Raw genomic sequence first — 21820 nt, forward strand, 5'->3', positions numbered from 1 at the left:
TCTGAATTGAATTATCCTTACGCAGAATTATGGCTTGACCAAAGAATAAGGAATATGTGAATTTGGTGTTTTCATACTTGGCTTGGCCAAAGAAGGGCATTTCACCATATTTAGTCACTTCCTAGGCACTATTTTTCCTATTTTACCTGAACTCAATTTAAAATGATGCAGATAATTTGCATCTGTCATGAAAAGTCAAACATTTTCTTCTTCCAGAAAAACAGGTGTTCTAAGGAATTCATAAAGTATAAAAACAATCATTAGTCAGATTGATAGAAAAGACACCAAAATGACAGCTACTTTGTTTATGTCTAACAGTGCCAAACGTTGCATTTCATTGATATCTTCTGATCAACATTCTCCTTCCATAACCTGTCTACTGTGCAAGGAAACTAAATGGCATAAGAGTCCTTTCGTTCTTTAACAGAAAACATAAATCAGTAATAAGCAATAAATAGCCATGCGAAGATTCAAAGACACAGTGTGCTCATCAAACATTCAAATATAAAAGTTTATTAACCCATAGATTCTTTCAAAAGAGAAAAAACGTTATGCATATAGACAAAGAAAGTACAGATGGCAGAAAAATTAAAATTTAAAAAATGTAACAGAGCACCACACTGTTACAATGAAAGCCATAGCAGTGTCACTTATACAATTTAAAAAACAAACAAACAAAAACTTTAATCCAAGTTAGCAGTTATTGGCTAAAAAAAACCAAACCCGCAAACACACACACACACACACACACACAAACAGAGGTTGTCAAAAAATGCATACACATGACTTGTATTCATCTTTTGTTATTGGTACATATTGAGCATTACAATTTTAATACAGTTTTTTCCTTTAAAATGGTATACGTTTTTTTTTGGCACCCTTTGTATACATTCCTTTGCATTTTAAGTTCTCTGGTCAGCTGTTGTGGATGATAATTTCAATTTATAAAATATTTGAAATCCCAAAGGAATTTAGGCCTGAGCTACAAAAGAAATATAGAAATTAAATTTGTTTCTTCAAAAACTAAAACATAGCACCAAATACGTCCACAACTCAGAAAATGAAATCATTACTACTTTTGATTCCAGGTCTCGTCTATCATTGGTCTTTAATCAAAAGGCAACACATCATTGACAGAAAATAGTGACTTTATAAAACAAAAACTCTTTCTCTCAAGGAATTAAAGAAAGGTACTAAATCTAAGTACATCTAGACTACCCAACTCAAATTCCCAGTGCCCTCATCAATTGATTTTTAAGGATAATGAAAATATCTGTTTCTAGATTCACTCAGAGCAAAATTACTTGGGAACACCACCTGTTCAGGGGCCTCGAACTGGTCTTTGCTTATTCTAAACTAAAAATTCCTTGTAGTCCACACACATCCTCCAAATCTTTGCTTGGTTCCATTCCTTCTTGGTATTAAAGGTTACTGAATAGTTATTATGACTCATACCATGATTGTTTCATACCAAAAAGTCAATAATTTATGACAACTTTTAAATAGGCTGAGTTGTAATAGTCCCTTTCTGGAGATAATGAGGGTAATTCAGTGTACCTGATTTCCCTAGAATTCCTCCAGACCACATGAAAGAGATTTCTATAAAATAACGTTGTCTTACACTGCCCTTTATCAATTTAAAAAAAAAAAAGGAAAGAAAAGAAAAACTTCTAGCTGCTGATATTTTTTTCTAATTTTTGCCATAATTGAACAGAATTTTCAAAAGATGTATGCTTCAGGTACCGTGAATTTTGGAAAGTATCTGAGGATTATAGGTAGATAGGTCTTTCAGCTTCCCTTACAATGATACTATATAATTTCCTTCTCCATGGAATTGGCCCTGATTACGTTTACTGATTGGTCATTGTAGGTGGATCTCCAGAAATGTTTCCGAAAAGCTCATGTCAATATTTTTCCGTTTCATTTAGTTTACAACATTTGAGGCAGTAGGCATAAGAACAAGTGAGGCCTTTGGAGTTAGACACACCCAAGTTCAATCCTGGCTCTACTTTGATCAAACTGTATTACTTATCCTGCCTAAATCTCAGCTCCTTTGTAAGCAAAATGAGAATAAATTCCTCTCTCACTGAGTTGTGAGCATTAAACTCAATACTATATTTAGCCTACTGCCTTGCTGACAGCAAAGCAAGGCCTCAAATGCATCCATTCTGATGTCTCTTTAGATTTCAGTGACCTGAAGTGTTCTGGGCCACATCACCTCAATTCTACCCCATCTTTAACTATACATATTGACCTATCTGTATACAAAAGGAAATACAAGGGGCTCTTTTATGAAACCCTTTTAAATAAATACTGACATTTTTTACCTTTCTAGTATATAATTTTATATTCTTTAAAGAAAGTAGTGTTAATTAATCCCTTTAACAGAACGCAGGAATCACTTTATGATCAATTTGATCACATCTGAATTAATGACCTAAGGCATTCATATTCCCTTACCATAAAGGTTGCCATAGTCAATAGTGAGAATTAGTATTCAAAACATGAGTACATTTTAATTAAACACAATATTCCCTTTAATTTTTTTTAAAGCTATGATCAGGCTACATGAGCAACAATTGAACAACAACTTGCAAAGACTTAGCAACAATGCATAGAGTCAGCTGAAGAGATTTTATCTGCCATGAACTGAGATGAGGGAGAAAGAGGCGTGAATATTATCTACACCTCGCTATATTCCCCACAGGAAAGTCAGTAACTCAGTTGCTCCTAGAGCTACCTATTCCCTGATGATAGGCTTGACCAACCCTGGACTGCTGTACTTCAGGGGAAAAAAATAAGACCAACTTTAAATAAATAGATTTAAGCAGTAAAGCACGAGCTTCAGAGTCAAAAAGATGTGGGCAGGATGCTGACATTGTCATTTCCAAGTTGTGTATAGCCTTGGGCAGTTTCTTAACAATTTCCATATCTATAATTTGGGAATAAAAATTTATGACTTTTAAGGACAATAATGAATATTAGGCAATAATATTGACATATTATTATAGGCATAAATATTGAATTTATGACTTTTAATGACAATAATGAATATTAGGCAGGTAACAATGTCTGGCATAAACACTTGCTTCTCCATTATGACTCTGATGGATACACCCTTACCCCCTCCGTGATGACCTGAAATTGTGACAATCCCTTCCAGTAAGGGTGATAATCAGACCTTGGCTTTTCCCAACAGTGCCTCAAAGGGATTCATTTAGGAAACTCTGCATTTCACATTCTCCTTGTGAACATTCATAATACACATTAGGATATTAAAAGCTCAGAAAATTCTTACAGTAAAGAAACTTATTTGATTTTGTTTAACTTGGCATTTTCTAAATTTATTTGATCCCTTGTTTTTCACAATAACTGCTCCACTTTGTATCTTGAAGAAGGCTACAATACTATTTAATAGGAAACAACCCTATTAAAATTGCTACGGGGGTGGGGGGCAGTGATGTGGGCAAAGGTATCACAATACTCCACAATATCTCATCCCTTTCCAGGTTACAAAAAAATTTCAAAAAAAATCCTTAAATATTATTATTTGCTTTGTGTCACAGATGTGTTTTGAAGACCCATTAAAAATTGACCATTCTCAACATTTTTGGTCTCAGAACTTATATTCTTAAAATTACTGAGGATGGAGAAAAGGGTATTACAAAGGAGCACAAGAAACTTTTGTGAATGACGGATATGTTCATTATCTTGATTGCAATGATAGATGGTATGATAGTTAAATTTTAAGTATCATCTTGGCTAGGCTATGGTGCCCAGCTATTTGGTCAAACACTATTGTAGATGTTACTGTGAAGGTATTTTGCAGATAGGATTTAACATCGACAATCAGTTGACTTTAAGTAAAGGACATTGCCCTCGATAATGTGGGTGGGCTTCATCTAATCAATGGAAGACTTTAAGAACAAAAACTGAGGTTTCCTGGAGAAGAAGGAATTCGACCTTAAGACTGTAACAGAAATCCTGCCAACTTGCCCTACAAATTTCAGAGTTCAGACTGAAATAGCAACTCTTGCCTGTATTTCCAGACTGCTGGCCTGCCCCACAGATTTCAGATTTGCCAGTACATATGTCAAAATTTATTAAATTGTGCACGTTATATATGTTCAATTTTTTATGTCAATTATACCTTAAAGATTACTCAGAATCTCAAAGAGCTTTTGTTTATGTGGTTCTCTTGATATGTTTGTTGATATCTACTGAATTAGAAATAACACTGAAAATTTTTAAAAATATTTAGCATATAATATGTCAACATATAAAAATATTTATGTATGTTGAATTATATATTTTTATTTTAAAAGAGCTATATTTTCTAAAACAAAAAAGGTAAGAGTAGTGGTACTTTAAAATATTTTTGCAAATCTCTTTAATGTCTGGCTTAAAAGCAGGCAGCTGGATTTTCATACCTGTTTCAGCATTCAGTATGTTGCAATATGTTGTTTTGATTGAAGTATATATTTTTTAATAATCTAGCTTCAATCAGACATATAGTTGGAAAATGGAAGAAAATGGGCCTTTTCAGCCCATTCTTCTTTGATAACACACCAAAACTTGACAAGTAGTGGTTTCCTAAAGAACAGTTGCAATGTGGAATCTGAAACTACATCAACAAGCTTTCATACACTGTTTCATTAAAATTTATTGATCTACCTTGAATTTTGAATGGATATTTTGCCTGTACATTATTTTGTCATATCACACATTGGTCTTCAGAAGATATTGATTCACAGTTATGCAGATCTTCCAAATACTGACATATTACATTACATAATATAAAAAATATATATTGATTAATATCACCAACAATCTAATCAGAAGTCTTTAAATATTAAAAAAGTCAAGTTCATAGTAAAACACAAATTTTCCAAAATTCTAACTTTTTGCTTGAAAGTTCAAATTTTATCATTGCCAACAAATGTTGTCAGTTGTTTTCCTTGAAATAACAGGCTCAGTCCATTCATTTTCAAGAAAATGTGTACCAAATACTCAAGTATGAATAATTATAATCATTTTCTGTCAGTTATTCTTTCAAAAATAAACATATTGTTCTGGATTGGTTTCCAAAGGCAGGGTTGGGAGGTGAGTGAAGTGGGTGAAGGGGATCAGAAGGTACAAATTTCCAGCAATAAAATAAGTCCTGGGGGTGTAATGTCCAGCATGGTGACAATAGTTAACAATATTGTATAGTATATTTGAAAGCTGCTAAGAGAGTAAATCTTAAAAGTTCTCATCACAAAAAAAGGATTTTGTAACTATGTGTGGTAATGGGTGTTAACTAGACTTACTATGGTATCTTTTTGCAATATATACAAACATTGGAATATTATTTTGTACACCTGAAACTAATACAATGTTATTTCTCAAATATACCTCAAAATTTTTTTCGGTAAGAGTAAAAAATAAAACAAATGTTTAAAATTAAAAGGCTATTCCATATAAAAAAAGTGACTAGTTTGTCTCACAGATGTTTTTTCCCGAAGACAACCACAATACTTGAGTATATGGCAGAAGTGTTGTATCCCATTTTGTCACTCAATATTAAAAAGACATGCACTTAAAGGTCAAAATGTACTAAAATTAATCATTCTTACTGTATATTCTTAAGTAAAACTGGCATTTTTTTCTTTTTTGTTGCGAGCATATGACAAAGAGGAATACAATGACTACTAATAGCGTTTGATGCCATTGCCCTGTTTCACACTGCGGCACCAGTAATTTTAGTCTACCACTGATTTTGCATCATCGGTGAAAATATTAACATGATGAAAGGGCTGATAACATCTTAGTATTATTATAAAAGTTGCTTTGATCTTTTGGATCCTCTGCAAGAGACTCGGGCCCTCCAAAGGCCCATACATAGAACTCTGAGAACCTCTGCTCTAAATAAATACATTTAAATGCTGAAAGGATAATAGGAATATCAGTAGCTCCACCATTTGCATAAGGTGAAGCAATCTTGATTAGAAACAGGGAGCTGACAGACTTGCCTTAAAGCTGTATTTGCACAGCAAGTTTAATTTTACTTCTGTTTAGTAAAAGAGATAAATGCTTATGTACCTGGACATAAGTAGTGAAATGTGTGTATTATTCTGATGATCATGGACATTCTACATAATATGGGCTCATTAAGTGGCTACATAATCAAATTTCTAAAAAATTTCTAAAAATTAAATGTAATATTTAATATTTTCTTCAATGTAAAATTAAGCAGAAACAGTTGATAAGTTTTTAAATGGCCCCCTTTCAGTTTAAACACTGAATTAATGAAATACTGATAATTAATGAAGTGTAATCATGTGATTTGTAATGTCAGAAACTTTAAATTCAAGTGAAATTTACCATATTGGGACAACTGCTTATAATCACTGTACGCTGTGATTTTAACATTTAGGCCCTTCAAAGATACACTGGGAGAGAATAATACAGATATTCAAAATGCAATACCCCTTAATGACTCTTTTTAATAAAAAATACTGTCCTCTAATGGAATCAAGAAAACCGTTAATCACAGGAAAAAAATTCTCCAAAAATGTTGATTTAGGAACTCTTTAAAATAAAGCAGAGTAAATGTACATGAACACTTATGAAGAAAAACAATTTTAGTTATACTTAGAAATCATATATCCTAGTAACCTAGGTTATAAAATTACATTTCCAGCCATACAATTTAAATTGCATAAAACCAAAATAAAAAAAGGAAGATCAACTTACTCGATCTGCTAATCCTCCCGGAACTATAGTCCTCACAACCACACCACTTGATTTTCCTCCAACTATTCCAAAACCTAATCCAGAGCCATCATTAATGAGCTCAACGTCTTCAATATGGCCCCAACGAACCTACAAATTAAAGGCAAGTAAGAGCCAAAGTGTTAGTAAAACACACAGATTCTTAACTTCCCAATACAGCAATTACACAACAAATTGAACAATCATACAATTAATCAAGACAACTTTCTAGAGGCTAAGAGATATGTAAAGATGATCATATGATCCCTGCCCTCAAGAATTTTATAATCCAATAGAGATAAACTAAAACATAAATAATTAAAATACAAGACAGAATATTGGATCATAAGACACTGCAGCTCTATGAGGACCGAAACACGTCTCATTTCCCAGTCTATGCCCAATATCTAGCACAGTGCCCAGCACATAGTAGGAACCAATAAATATGTGTTTATCTGAACAGAATCACAAAATATTATAAAGATTGCGGGAAAGGGGCACAGACATGTCAAATCCAATCAAGAATTATGGAAGGCTTCAAAGAAAAGGTGGTATTTTAATTGCACTATAGAGGAAAAAATACATTCAAGCAAAAGGGAAATGTAAGAGCAAAGCTGGATAAGCGAGTGGGAATAATTGAAAGTTGTAGAAGAGGGAATAACAGGAACAAAGCAGTGGCTTAGGAAGATTAATCTCAGAGCAAGGTGAAGTATGAAATAGTGAGAAGGACAGGAGGCAATGAGACTAATTTAGGAGATGCTTATGAGCGAGAAGAAAGGTAGGCTCAACTGAAGAGATTAGCAATAGGATTACATATCAGACAAAGAGATGACATTTTTCCTCTAAACAGCAGGCTTCTATCAGAAATGTGCATTAAATTCACATAATCCAACTGCAGAAGAAAATTCTCCCATCTCAAGATCATACTTGCTACTTAGTTTTTCTAAGTACTATATTGGAAAGCTAATATACAATGTTAAAATAACCAGGAATATTGGTAATATGTAATAAATTTATGTCTGAAACAGTATCTAGTTTCTGGGAAGCCGCAACGTGCACTAAAATATGCCTAAATTAATAGCAGCTAATATTCACAAAGTGTTTACTCTGCAGCAGGCACTGTGCTTAGCTTTTCACAGGCATTCTCATTTAATCCTCACAACATTTCTGTGAAGTACACACCATTACTAGTTCCAAGTAACAGATGAAGAAACTGAGCCATGGAAAGGTCAAGGAATCTACCCAGTACGACACAACCAAGAAGTGGAGAACGGGACTTGAACCCACTTTAGCCTGACTCCAGAGTCCTTGTTTTTAATCTCTATGCTAAGCAATTTCCCACTTCGTTCATTCTATTTATTATGTAAATTGTGCTGTATAAATATTACTAATTGCAACAGGGAAAATGGCTATACATTAATTTGTGTTGTGACCTTGTACTGTACCCAGACAGTCTATTTTTTATTTTGTCCCAATGAATGAAAATTAAATAAATCAGCTAGCACTTAGTGTTATAAGAAAATAAGATTTATTAGCTTGCATTCTGAAGATGCAGGCCAAAATCTGTAAAATGTTATTAAGCAAGTTTAAAGATTCCCAAAAGAGACATACATTTGTATTCTTTTGAACTGTTGTGCATATATCCTTCCATGAAAAAAAGAAAAACTTCTATAATTCTGCAGTATCAATAATCTAGTCATAAACACCCAATATAATTTACAAAAATAATGCTTTTGAAATAAATAATCAACTCTTAAGATACTCAATAGTAAATCTCTAATAAAAACTCTCAGCTTAATTAATTAACTGGCTACATCAGGAAGGAGCACAAGACTCTTTCCACCAAATAAAGAATACCTAATATTACAATCTGCCCTTTATTTCAAGTAATAATCTTAAATGAGGAGAATCACAGAACATTTTAAAAAAAGAAAAAACCCTCCATGAAATATCTTGTTTAATATGCTAACACTGCATTTGGAGATATGATCATCTTTTTTAAACTATTAATATGACAAGTCAAATGACACGTTCTAAATGTCTTAAAATCAATGCTGTAATTCAAAATTAAATATTGTTCCAAATTTGCAACTCACTGTTTCAGGCAGAATGGTACTGGTTAGGCTGGTAGAAGTATTGCTTGTTGTGTGGTCTGGTTCCCTGGCCACAACCAGACTCAAAGATCCAGAGGTTTGTTGTAATAACGCAATTGCTTGCTCATGGGAAATGTTCTGATCCAGTGGCGTGTGATTAATAGCCAATATCTGGTCATTTTCCTTTAACCTTTGATCCCTTGGTGAAATAAAAGAAAATTTTAAGTGATAAAATAGCCTGATTTTTAAAAACCTATTATTCAAGTTAAACAGTTGTTGTTGTTTTTATGGTACTACTTCACTTGGTACATTTCGCCAAATAATTATTTAATTATATAACAGACCCCTTTAGAACGCGTTTTATCAAAGCATTTACTAGCTAATTAACCAAGTAAGCAGTACATCTCTAAACATACACACACACACACACATTTTAAAAGCCATTTGGCTAGAAAAATAAGCAAAAACAATGTATAGGACCCCACAGCCAAGATTTTGCAAGTATGGACATACTGCCGCCCTTAACTACATAAACCTTGTACTCCTGAACCCCTTCCCTCTGACTTCAACATATACCACACTGAGGTAACTATGTTCTCAGATTCACCAATAACCTCTTCTCCAGCAGATTCACCATGTCCCCATTCTAAACATGTCAATAGAAGCCAAACCCTCCTTGAAAATCCATAAAGATTACTTCCAAATCTATATCTGAGCCCTTCTCTCTTCTCTAAGTACCAATGTCCCAACTGCTAACCGAAGTAAAAAGGACTGTAAAACAAAAATTGAGCAAAATCTTTTTTTAAAAAAGATTTAAAGATTTAAAAAAGTCAATGTTTACTGAGCATTTATTATGGGCCAGGTACTGTGCTAAATGCTTTCCACGTATTATCTAATCCTCACAATCACCTACTGAAGTACTTAAATTTTACAGGCCAGAAACTGAAGCCTAGACAAGCTTAGCATCTTAGTAGTCTGACGCTGAAGCATACTCTCTAACTTCTTAAGTTAAAGGGTATCCTAAGGATATCCCAGGATTTACTCTGTTCTGGTTTATTGTGTTTGACTTTATTATCCCCCAACCACCAGTCCTCCTCTTTCTGTTTCCTCATTATTACCACAATGCTTCCTTATCCTTCTTTCTCTCTCTTGCATCTACCCATCTCCACCTTTCCTTACCAAAGTCAACCCTCAGTTGAGATCCTTATGTAATACCTATGACGTAACTTGCAAAATCTCTCAAGGTTTATTGTTCTAGACTATCTTGTGCTGGTACTTGCCAACTCAAAAATGCATAATGATTATCTATGTTTATTGACGAATAAGGAGAGAGCCAAAGGAAAGAAAACTAATCCTTGACATGATTATATCATAAAAAAACATTTTTAACCTTCAAAGTACAAAAATCTCCCTGGTAAGAGATTTACTTCAGAACAGAGAATTAATTCTAATTCATACATTTGAATTCTGAAAATCCACTATATTTCCCTTATTTTTCGCTGGTCACACCAGATTTAGCAAACCTTGGGCAAAGACCAGAATTTGGTAATTTCCGACATCTAGGACACAGTGTAAACTTGGTTGGTATTCAAAGACCTCTATGTTTAGTCCCAAAGTACTCCAACTTGGCTTCCTCCCTACATAAACCCCTTTTCCAACTATTCTGGTCTCCTCTTTCCCTCTCAAACATGTCTGGCATTTCCTGCCCTCGTGTAAATGGTTTCCTCCATCTCTAATGCCCTGCCACTCTGCTCAGCCAAACTCAGTCCACCCACAGAGATCCAGCTGAGTGTCTCTTCCTTTTCCTCCTTCCCTCTCATTTGCCTCGATATCACGGTGCTCTGAACCACTCCTTTATCATCACTGAATATTCATTTACATTAGGTATATTATAAACAGAGCTAGTTAACTCCTTCTTTATGACATTTTAAGTTTTCTGAGGAGAGGGACTGGTACCTTATAGATTCTTCTTTGGAATGAACAAGTTGGGTATATCAATTTTTGATGCCAAAATTGTGGGTGGTTCTCACAATAGATCTACCATTAAAAATGTTGCTTATACATCCTTTTATTAATATTAGGAAATGCTTATGTTATACTGAGATATAAAATTATATATACACTATGACTTTGTCTTTATAAAAAGAAAACATTCTAATGTTTTTCCTAGTTGTCTCAGGGTGGTCAAAGTCCAAGAAGTTTTTTTGGGGGGGGAGGAGAGATTGATTATTGTATTTTGACATTTTTTATTTTTCTATTATATGTATGTATTATTTCCACAATGATTTTCATAATTTTGAAATATATATATATTTAAATTGAGAATGTTGCTTGTGAACTTTTCCCTAGTCCTAAAGAAACATTTATTTTTAAATGTGATCACTACAGGACAACATCCAGTAATCACTCCCATTTTCCCATCTCCAAAGTCTTCTTTTCTCTAATTTCTTCACAGCTTGTTCACTAAGGAAAATTGCTTAATCCCCAACGAAAAAATTATTCTTGATTTTTCACCCCTCATGCAATTCATTTTGTATAAACTGGTCCTGAATTTACTCACACTCAGATTTTCTATTTTCTGGAAATCAATCTATTTTAATCTAACTTTCCCCTTACCCAGTAGAATTCAAGATACCCCAACACCTTGTTTCTTTCCAGTTAATATCTATCTGCTCAGGGAATATAAACTCAACCCAAGATAAACAAACTACAAAGGAGAAGTCTCTTGGAAAATATGATTTTGATATACTCTAAAAAGTTAAAAATTAGTTTTTCTACTATTATTTATAATTTAACTCTGTATACTAGTGTCTCTCTCTCTCTCTCTCTCTCTCTCTCTCTCTCTCTCTCTCTCTCTCTCTGTGTGTGTGTGTATGTAACTGAATTCACACTTTCCATTCAAGGAGAAACTAGTTCTTGCCTCTCGATTGCAATATTCAGAAATAATGGGTTTCCATGATTTTGAGAGCCAACAGGTCTTAGGAAAGTTCCTAAAATAACACAGTTCTATGGAGAAAGTCCTGAGAAGAAAGAACTGATCATAAAGACCATTTAATAATGATCTAGAAGGTTCTACATCGCTGGCACCTACGTGTCTCTAGTCCTTTCTTGAACCATCTTGCACTAAGCTCCCACATCAGATAGTATCAGCCACATTCCAAGGATATGAGCTGTGTTCCATCTCTCCACAGGGCTACTGGTCAAGAGAGTCCCATCCTCTCCCTGACACCCTCTGCTCTCGGCAGACCCTACTATCCCCTCTCAAATTACCCTTCAAGTACCACTGCTTCTGGGAAGCCACCTGACCTCTTAGCCTCAGTCAAGGTTCTTTACGCCACATACTCAAATATCAAACTCCTCTGTTTGGAAGCACTCATCTGAATTTGTAATTATAGATTATAAGCACAGTGTAACTGAGAGATGAGGATTAAGCATGAAAAGGTTACACAACACTGAAAGTACACTAAAAACTACTGAACTGTACTCTTTACAATGGTGACATTTGTGTTCTGTGAATTGTATCTCAATAATAAGATAGGAATAAAATGTTTAAAGAGTCGGGCCAATCAAAGTTAAATAGGTTTTTTGTCAAGGAACTTCATAACCTTAAGAAAACTAATGTCCCGAAGTCCGGGTTTACCCTGGATTGTCTAGGTTTGCAGAATAATCCAAATTTATACCTGCTGTCTCAGTGTCATTACTAACAGCACACCCTCTGACTCCCAAAACTATCTCAACTTGGATAACAAATTATATGTTTACCCTAACTGTGTATGCCCAATCTCCAAGAACAGGATAGAATTTCTCAAAGATACCTGACTACTGCTATGGTTTCTCAAAATGTATTTGAAGAAATCCTGCATTAGATGGCAGAACAGAGATACAAAGTCATGGAAATGCCATATTTCTGAATTTTCAGTTGGGGAGACTAGAATTGATCCCCCATGAATAGAGAATTGTGAAATAAAAAATATATTATTGACTGAATCTTTTTTTAGTAATAATATTGCTAAGGCTGCTATTATTCTAACAGTTAGTAGCAATGTAATGAATAGTGTGCTTGTTAAATAAATAATAAACTAAAAACCTGAAATCAAATAGAGATAAAATATAAGACTTGCACATACCCCTTTAAAAAAATAAAACAAAGGTACAAGTGCAATAGGGAGGAATCACATGGACTTGAAGGGGCTCTTAACTGACAATAAGTAAAATAATAGAGTGATATGACTACCAAAAATGTTGCTATAATCTGAGGTTTAATAACCAATATGGTATGCAGAATGTGAATTTCAATATTCCTATCTTACTAGTCAGACCTTAGTTAAACTATCATGTTCAACGGTGAGAGTTTGGTGGAGTAAAAAGAGCTCTAACTTTGCCATCAGTCTTTGAATCACATCATGGTTCCAGCATTAATAGCTCAGTAACCACTGAACTCAGTTTTCTCATCTATAAAACGGAGTAATGATACTACCGTGTTTCCCCGAAAATAAGACCTAACTGGAAAATAAGCCCTAGCATTATTTTTCAGGATGACATCCCCTGAACATAAGACCTAATACATCTTTTGGAGCAAAATTTAATATAAGACCTGGTCTTATTTTCGGGGAAAAAGGCCTGACAAATGCCTAGGAGAAGGAAAGTAAGTGTCAGGTGCTATGGTTACTGTTTTTATTACTAGTTTCTTATTCTCTTTAATATAATGTTCTGAGGATTCTCAGAAAAACATTAGCAAAACACAAAATCAACATCTTTCTCACCTGGCCGCTATACTCCCTGGCTGAACTTCCTTCACGAAAATATGAACTTCTCCCAGATTTGGACTTCTAAGAGCCACCACACTGAATCCAAGGCCTCCAGTTGAAGGTCGTTCTATATCTATATATTCAATTTGCCGGCCCTAAAAAAGGAGATTAAAAAAAAAAAAAAAGTCAATGAACTACATTTACCCTACATACCCTTTCCGAAGAACTGAAACTGCCATTTTATGAATAGCACAAAAACAGCTTCTGGTAAGTCATCTTTATAAAACCAAATAAACTTAGCATTTCAGTAATAAATTGCTACTGGAAATCCTCTCCTTTGATTATTTTCAGTAGGACACAAGAGGGAAAACGTGTAATGTTCTGCAACCTCAGGGAACAGAAGAGCTATATTCACACTTCATTCACATTATGAGATGAATCCCAAGGTGGATAAAAATTCCAATGCCCTTTCCCACAGTAAATTTTAAATTATTTTTTACACTGAATTACTCTAAGTTCTCTTAACACAAAATATGTTTTTAAATGAGGAAAGCAAATTAGATATATCCAAAATATGCTAGTGTTTAGCCTAAGTCAGAACCACCTGCATTTTTATTTTTAATTCTGTTGTGATGAAGTAATATTCTATTTTAACAGGTTAATTCAAAAGATTATGGAAAGGCCACCACTGAAATCGCTTTTACCTGTGACAAATAAATATTTTATTGCTTTAGTTAATAATTACATTTACAACATGAGAACTTCACAAACATAATCAACTCACAAAAGCATCATATAAAATTATTTACTCAAATTAAGGTGAAAGAGCTATAAAGTCAAAAAAAAAAATTAGGTATGGAATATTATTTAACTATCACACTTTAAACAGATTATTTTTAACTTTCAAACTCAACTTCCATTTTTTAAGACACTTATTAGAAGGTGAAGTGGAAAACAGAAAACATATCCTAAAATATAATCGTCTATTATTTAATTTTTAATAAGTGTTCGGGATAACACTGGATTATTCTTTAAAATGTTTCTCTAGATTTTCCGAATTATATTAGTTCTAAGTCCCATTAATTGTTTTGATATAAAATTAAAAAGTTTCAAAGGTGTTTCATTATCTATATACATATTAATTTTCCTCCCATTATCAAAACCATAAGAATCTCTTCCCTTACAAGTATAGAGATGTATCAAATTGGAGTCACTGTCTAAAAACTCTCCCCACCACACACGGATATTTTCCCTATATAATTTTAAGACAATAGATCGTCAACACGCAAAGTAGAAAATAGTACCAATTCCTCCTAATAATATAAAAACACAAGCAAACAAAACTCATAGTAACACTTTTAAGGCAAAAAGGGTGACTGTAGTTTTCTTTTTTAACCTATAATAGGAGAAATAAAGCTAAATAGTCCCATGACAAGATATAACTTTACCTGAGCCATCTGTTGAATGATGGAGTTAAAGTCTTCATTTCCCAACTTAGGGCTCCAAGGAGGTAACCCAGATGCAGTCAAATTATTAGAGGACCTCTGGGCATTCCCATTAGTAATGGCACCATCCGTGAACACTAATAAACCTTTCCTAGAAAAATCAAAGTTGGCCGAACAATCTGAGGGTATATGGCTGAGCTGTTGAGGAAAAAAAAAAAAAGAATCATCAACAGAAACCTATAGAAAAGAAGTGACAAATTTCTATTTCCTAAATACTATATTTTACCCATCACATGTGTAATGCCCATGTTAAATACATACTTGTGAAAAAAATAGGTATAGATACATGAATCTGTGTATTTATAAGTCTATAAATTTTATTTAGTATTACACAAAATGTTTTAACAACTTAAAAAATCGTTCTTGTTTCCTGCCTTCTACCATTCCCTCAAGTTTATAGCATGTACAACAGTTCATTGCATTTCACATACACAGATACATTCAGTCATATAAACATGCATGTAAGACACTGACTCCTTTTGCATTTATCTGTACATTTCCCTGTGGAGCCACAAAAGATTTGCAGGTAGCACCTAACAAAAATAACAATAACAGAACGTATTGAGTGCTTGTTATGAACAAAGTACTATACCAAAACTCTTACATATTACCTCATTTAATCCTTGCAACAGCCCTATGAGATATTATTATTCCATTTTGTGAACATGGAAACTAAGGCATACAGGGGCTAAGTAGCTTGCCCAAGGTTAGTAGCAAATGAGTCACAAAGCCACTAAAACAGTTAAAAAAGAAAACAGGTGGAGGAGAATTCTGAAGTGATGGGGAACTGGAAAATAGAGGTTAATTTTTTAAATATCATTGGCTGATACGCGTGCTAACACAGTTGAATAAAGGTAGCATCAAGAACAAACATCAATAGGACCTCATAGAAAAAAAATCAACTCATAAAAACGCTATGAAAAAAATCAGGAATTTTAGAGTTGAATGGATAAAATATGATTATGTATACTACAACTGCAAACTACATAAATATAAAAGATTGTTAATGATGGAATGGTTGGTTAAGTCCACTGTGAGTCCAGTAAGAGCAATAGATTTGTGTGACCTTTCCCAATTTCTACTGTTACCAATAATATTCACTGTTATGATATGCACTCATCCCATGACCATGGAGTACAAAAAGCTGACCTTCAATATACGGAGTGCTAAAATTATGGTATAAATTCTGATTTAGGGAAAGAAATTCACAGAAAGACATATGTGTAAAGTTTAATCCTTAATTAGTTATTTAAAAATCTCTCACTGAAATATTTACAGGAAGGCATTTTGGTTTATCAGCAGAAAAGACTTTTTTCCCCCAAATTCTGTTAATTTTCACTTAATAACTATGCTACCTTTTTTACATCTAAAATTTTACATCTAAAATTCTGCCCAAATTTAATCTATACGATAGCTATTATTCAAGCTCAGCCTCTAGAACAGATGATAAAGAAGATTGCCATTCCTGACCATAAAACAAAACAACCAAAAAGACAGTTAAAGCTATTAATTTACATCACTCTAAGTAGAGGTGCTATGTGTCCTGTAATTCAACAACCGTGTATTAAGAGCCTGCAAGAATCCAGGTACTACGCTACATATATAGTGAAGGAAACACAGATACTATTAAAATACCAGGTATACTGCTTCCAAGGACTTTCTAAGCAGAATATCTGTGACATTTGACAATTATTTGATAAATATTTGATAATTATTGAGAGGTATAAATAATGTGATATAGGGCGTGATCACTTCTTGCTAGGAAAAGAAAACTTCACGAAAAAACTATGTTTAAGTTAAACACTATTTTATAATTTTGAATAAAATGTTAAGAACTCACAAAGCATCTGATGTTTACATATTTAAATACGTACAAAATCCATATTCTAAAGCCATACACATCATTTGTTATCAACAGTTTTAAACTATCCATCCCACCATACTCACAGGTCACAAGTCCCAGTACAATCTCTTTGCTGAATTAAGAGTATTTAGAGACAGTCTGTCTCTGTCTCTATCTCTATCTCCTTCTATGTTTCTTTGCTGGTTTGACTATATCGACGTGTAAAACTCTGATGGGTAACTTACTTGTCCCTTGAGTTGCTTGATGGACTGCTGAAGTGTGAGTATCTGGTTGAAGAGAGGACTCTTTAGTGTCTCATAAAACATAGATAGCTTCTCATTCTGCGACGTGTCACCCTTCTCCTGCAATTTCACTTTGAGGCGATCAAGAACTTGCAAGATCTGCAGTTTATCTTGTTTAAAGAAGGACAACCAAAGTACAAGTTAAATCCCTTGTATTCCAATTTTGAGCCATTAATTAATTTACTGATAGAAGTATATGTTCGCATACCTGCAGCAGGATTTTCAGGCATTTTGAATTATTGTCTTCAATCACTTTAAAGAAACCTAAAGAAAAAATTTAAAATACAAAAGATGATTTACCATTAGTGTATACATGTCTATAGTCCTGTATAAAATTTAAAGAAAACCTCAAGAACATTCTTGATCAAAAGTTTTCATTCAGGAAATTCAAATTAAAACCACAATGAGGTGCCACTACGGTACAGTACTATGATGACTAAAAGTAGAAAACAAAACAACAGACAATACTAAGTGCTGACAAAGATGTGGAACAACTGAAACTCTCGCATGTCACTAGCAGGAATGTAAAATGGCACAAACACTTTGAAAAATGTTTGGCAGTTTCTTTCGAAGTTAAATATACACTTATTATATGACTCAGCACTTCCACTCCTAAATACTTAACCAAAATAAATAAAAATATATGCCCACAAAAGACCTGTACATGAATGTTGATAGCATTTTTACTTATAAAAGCTCCAAACCAGGAAAACCCAAATATCTAATAACAGATGAATGAAAAAACAAATTCTGGTATGTGAACATAATAGAATACTCAGAGTAAAAAGGAAAAAAGTTATTGATACACATAAAATGTATGAATCTCAAAAATAGTATATTGAGGAAAAGAAACCAGACAAAAAGGTTATAATCTGTATGATTCCATTCATTTGAAAGTCAATCTATAGTTATAGATCAGTTTACCTGGGCAGGTGGAAAGGGATTGACTCGGAAGGGATCTGAGGGAGCTTTTTGGGGTGATAGAAATGTTCTACATTTTGAATTGGGTACTATTTACACAGATGCATACATTTGTCAAAAAAATCATTGAACCATATATTTTAAATTGTTACGTTTTATTGTATGTAAATTATACCTTAACAAAGTTGATTTTTTTTTAAAGGACCCTGGGCTGGAAAAGAACATCCAAATTAAGGGATCAAGAAGATTCTAAAGAGATTTGGGGAAAAAAAATCCCCAAGCTGCACAAATGATCTAAGACTCTTACTTGTTATCTAAAAGAGTCACCAAAAGGTAACCACTCAATACAGCATTTTCTATGGACAATGTTTTTTCATACCAGTGATTTGTTCAAACTAGCCTAAAATGTAATGTAACTGAAATTCAAAAAGCTAACAAACCCTTTGCTCTGACCAAAATGGCACTTTCACAGTGGTCATTTTTACTAGTGGTACACTGTTGTAATGAACCATCAAAGAAATAGGAGTAAAAATTTTTTTTTCAGTTCACTTGCTGAACGAGATCTTTACCTTCTAATTCAAGGTCAGTAAGTAAGAAAACACATTAAAAACCAGTAAGTGGTGTCATTGGCATTGATAAAATGCCCATGTATTCCATCCAAATGTTCACTGGATTCAGTAACTACCAAAAGAACTGCTGAATAGGGCATCACAGAAACACTTCTGATGTGTTCAGCATCTCAATTGTGCAACCCTTACAATTACCCATTGACAGGTAACTGAATAACAGAAGGGCAGTCCCAATGGCACTGTCCTTTTCTATAGCAGCATACAGCCCAAAAAGATTGACAAGAGCAGTTTATGGTCATTAAAACACCAACCTCTCTAAATTAAAGAATGCAAGCTAAAACTGAGATGCTATTTTTACTATCAGATTAGCTTTTTTTTTAATTAATAATAGCCTATATTCCAGATGTCATGGAAAAACAAGTGGGAATATAAATTTGCACAATTTTTTAGGAGAGCAACGTAGCAATATCTATCAATATTTTAAATTTACATTCGCTTTTTACCCAGAATATCTACTTTTGAGTCTCTCCTAAAGAAATATTTGCAAGAGGACACACAGATATGTACAAGGATATTTACCGCAGTGTTTTTAATAACAAAACTCCTGGAAACTTTAAACTATCAGTAGTCATTAAAATAATAAGTAGGTCTGACTGTATTGAAACAGGAATGGGACTGAAGATTAACAGCAAGCCTATGGCTTACTCCATCAGCGGGGGATTCCCAACTTGATACCAGACATCCTTGCAAAAAAGCAGTCTTTAATAGATAAGTGTTCCTTATTTTAAAATATCAGGAAACTGCTGATCTGTCTTAATTGCTTTTCGTAAATAATCTGAGAATGAATGAATGTATGGACTTTTAAGGCATGGCTAATTGTAAGATGGGAGACATTTTCTATTTGTGTAACTAATGGAGTATAAAACTTGAGATTCCCCAAACAGAAAAGGTTTTGAGAAAAAACGTTTCTGTATATATTGTTCAGAACTTGCCTGGTAACCTTCCTCCCCCCCCCCCCCAAAAAAAGTATCCTAAAGTTCAATTTTACTCCTGTAAACAAATTAAAAATTGCATTGTCTGTCAAAAATACATTAATAAATGACTTACTGTCAATTTATATGTAACTAGGATTTATGTTGATGATATGGCCTAATGTGGAAGAGAGTGACCCAGCTTTGGAAGCTTTGGAAGCTTTGGAAGCTTTGGAAGCTGGGTTTACAACTGGGGCCTTCTCTAATAAGTAATGTCTGCATGTGGCTCCCATGCCAGCCTCCTGCCTATAACCTCGGAATCATGCATACGGTTCTAGTGCTGGGTAAAATCTCTCATTCACCTAAGTATGTTTTGACAATTCAACCCTTGTGTTAACAAAGGGATGTTGCTTAACATAAACTGAATAGGAAAAAGAACAAGTTTCAAGATATACATATTATTTTCTACTTTTCATAAGAAAAAATATACATATTTGTGTGTCTAGATTTCTAGATTTAGATAGTCAATTTAACAATAGCGATTACTTCTAGAAAGTAGAAGTGGGGCTAGGGAGATAAAAAAATTAGGCATTACAGATTTTAGTGCTGTTTGAGCTTTATTTAAAAACCATATTAATTTTATAGCTTAAAAAATAAAAGGGGAAAAAACACAATGGCTAAGATGCCCTAATGAGAGAGCAAGACAGATTCATAGCAAGATAATGACAACACAGTAGGATAATTATATTGCAAATCATATGTGTACAACAGCAGAGCTGTGTGCATTGTGCTAAGAGAAATTATAAAGGGAGAGTGACTAACCCTGCCTATGGAAGTTTAGGAATGCTGGAATGAGAACACATTAGGAACCTCTCCTAAAAGAAAAGGAATAGGTGTAAAAGTAGAGTAACCATTTGTCTTCATTTGCCTCAGATAGTCTCAGATTACCAACATCATTATTCCGTAATAGGGCTCCATTTCACTCTCAAAAGTGCCCCAGTTTGAATGACATATAGGGCTGCTACTAGGTCAGTGGTTCTCAAATTTTAGCATGCATCAGAATCACCTGGAGGGTTTGTTAAAACACAAACTGCTGGGTCCCACCCGCAGTGTTTCTGATTTTGTAGGTCTGAGGTAAGGCCAGAGAATTTTCATTTCTAACAGTTTCCATGTGATCCCGATGCTGCCAGACTAGACACCACAATGAGAGAACTGCATACAGGCATAAAAGCGCTTGGCTTTCTGTGAGAATAGTTAACTCTCTCTAAATAACCTAGTATAAGGTCTCTGAAAGTAGCAGAAAGGACAAAAAAAGTCACTTATTTAGACCAGTGTTACTGCAAGTGTGGGCTGCAAATTGATTCTTGGCTACAAACAGGTACAGTAGCAAAATTGGGAATAAGCATTTGGAAGCCAAAACAAGCAATGTCGGGTAATTTATATCTATTAAATTTAGTGATTAAAAAAAAACTTGACTTACTTTGTACTTCTTTTTTTAATTTCACTTTTCTAACAATTCATTTTTCTAATAATTTATTTTACAAAAATATCAGTCCTTGAAAAACTGAGTGGGAAAACTGATAGTTTGAGAATCACTGGCTTAAATAAGACTATTTTGAGAGGGGCCTTTTAAATAATGCTAAGTAGACTGCTCTGTATCCTGTAAACAGCAGGAAGTAATTAAAGGCTTTTTAGTAGGGAAGTACTAAATTTCTATTTAAAAAGGTAATTCTGGTAATAGGATAGATTAGTGGTCATCAAACTTTTTTAAACACATATTCCCATCAGTAAAAATATGTTCAGCACTCACTTTATTTTTTCTAAACTTATACTACTATATTTACATGTCAATGTGTTTAAAGCCATATATAAAATAGAAACCACAAGAGTAAGATAAAAACTAAAAAACCAGATTTTATTGTCGCCTTCCTACCCTCCCAATGGATCATCCTACACATTTTGGAAACCACAGTAGTAGAGTATCCCTCTAAAAGGGTAAAGAATAGAAACTGGTTGGCAGTCCAATTCTCTGACTCATATTTAATGAAAGCTAAACTGTGTCCACAAAGCTGGCCAGGAAAATTACTACAATTCCATGGTGTTGAGTAATGCCTA

General features: G+C 33.8%; 1 protein-coding gene across 5 annotated transcripts in view; it reads right to left on the reverse strand.

The window, feature by feature from the left end:
* Nucleotides 1-21820, reverse strand: part of PATJ (PATJ crumbs cell polarity complex component) — a 299142-nt gene that overhangs the window by 268022 nt on the left and 9300 nt on the right. For all 5 annotated transcript variants that reach the window (XM_081055925.1, XM_081055924.1, XM_081055921.1 and 2 more), the window contains exons 2-7: nt 17453-17508; nt 17188-17354; nt 15043-15237; nt 13610-13749; nt 8850-9045; nt 6736-6864 (exon numbers count right to left, since the gene is read on the reverse strand). In XM_081055925.1, coding sequence (XP_080912051.1) covers nt 6736-6864; nt 8850-9045; nt 13610-13749; nt 15043-15237; nt 17188-17354; nt 17453-17474 — 849 coding nt within the window. In that variant the 5' untranslated portion in view covers nt 17475-17508. The remainder of the gene's footprint in view (nt 1-6735; nt 6865-8849; nt 9046-13609; nt 13750-15042; nt 15238-17187; nt 17355-17452; nt 17509-21820) is intronic.

Source organism: Rhinolophus hipposideros (genome assembly GCF_964194185.1).
Source record: "Rhinolophus hipposideros genome assembly, chromosome: 8".
NCBI lineage: Eukaryota > Metazoa > Chordata > Mammalia > Chiroptera > Rhinolophidae > Rhinolophus > Rhinolophus hipposideros.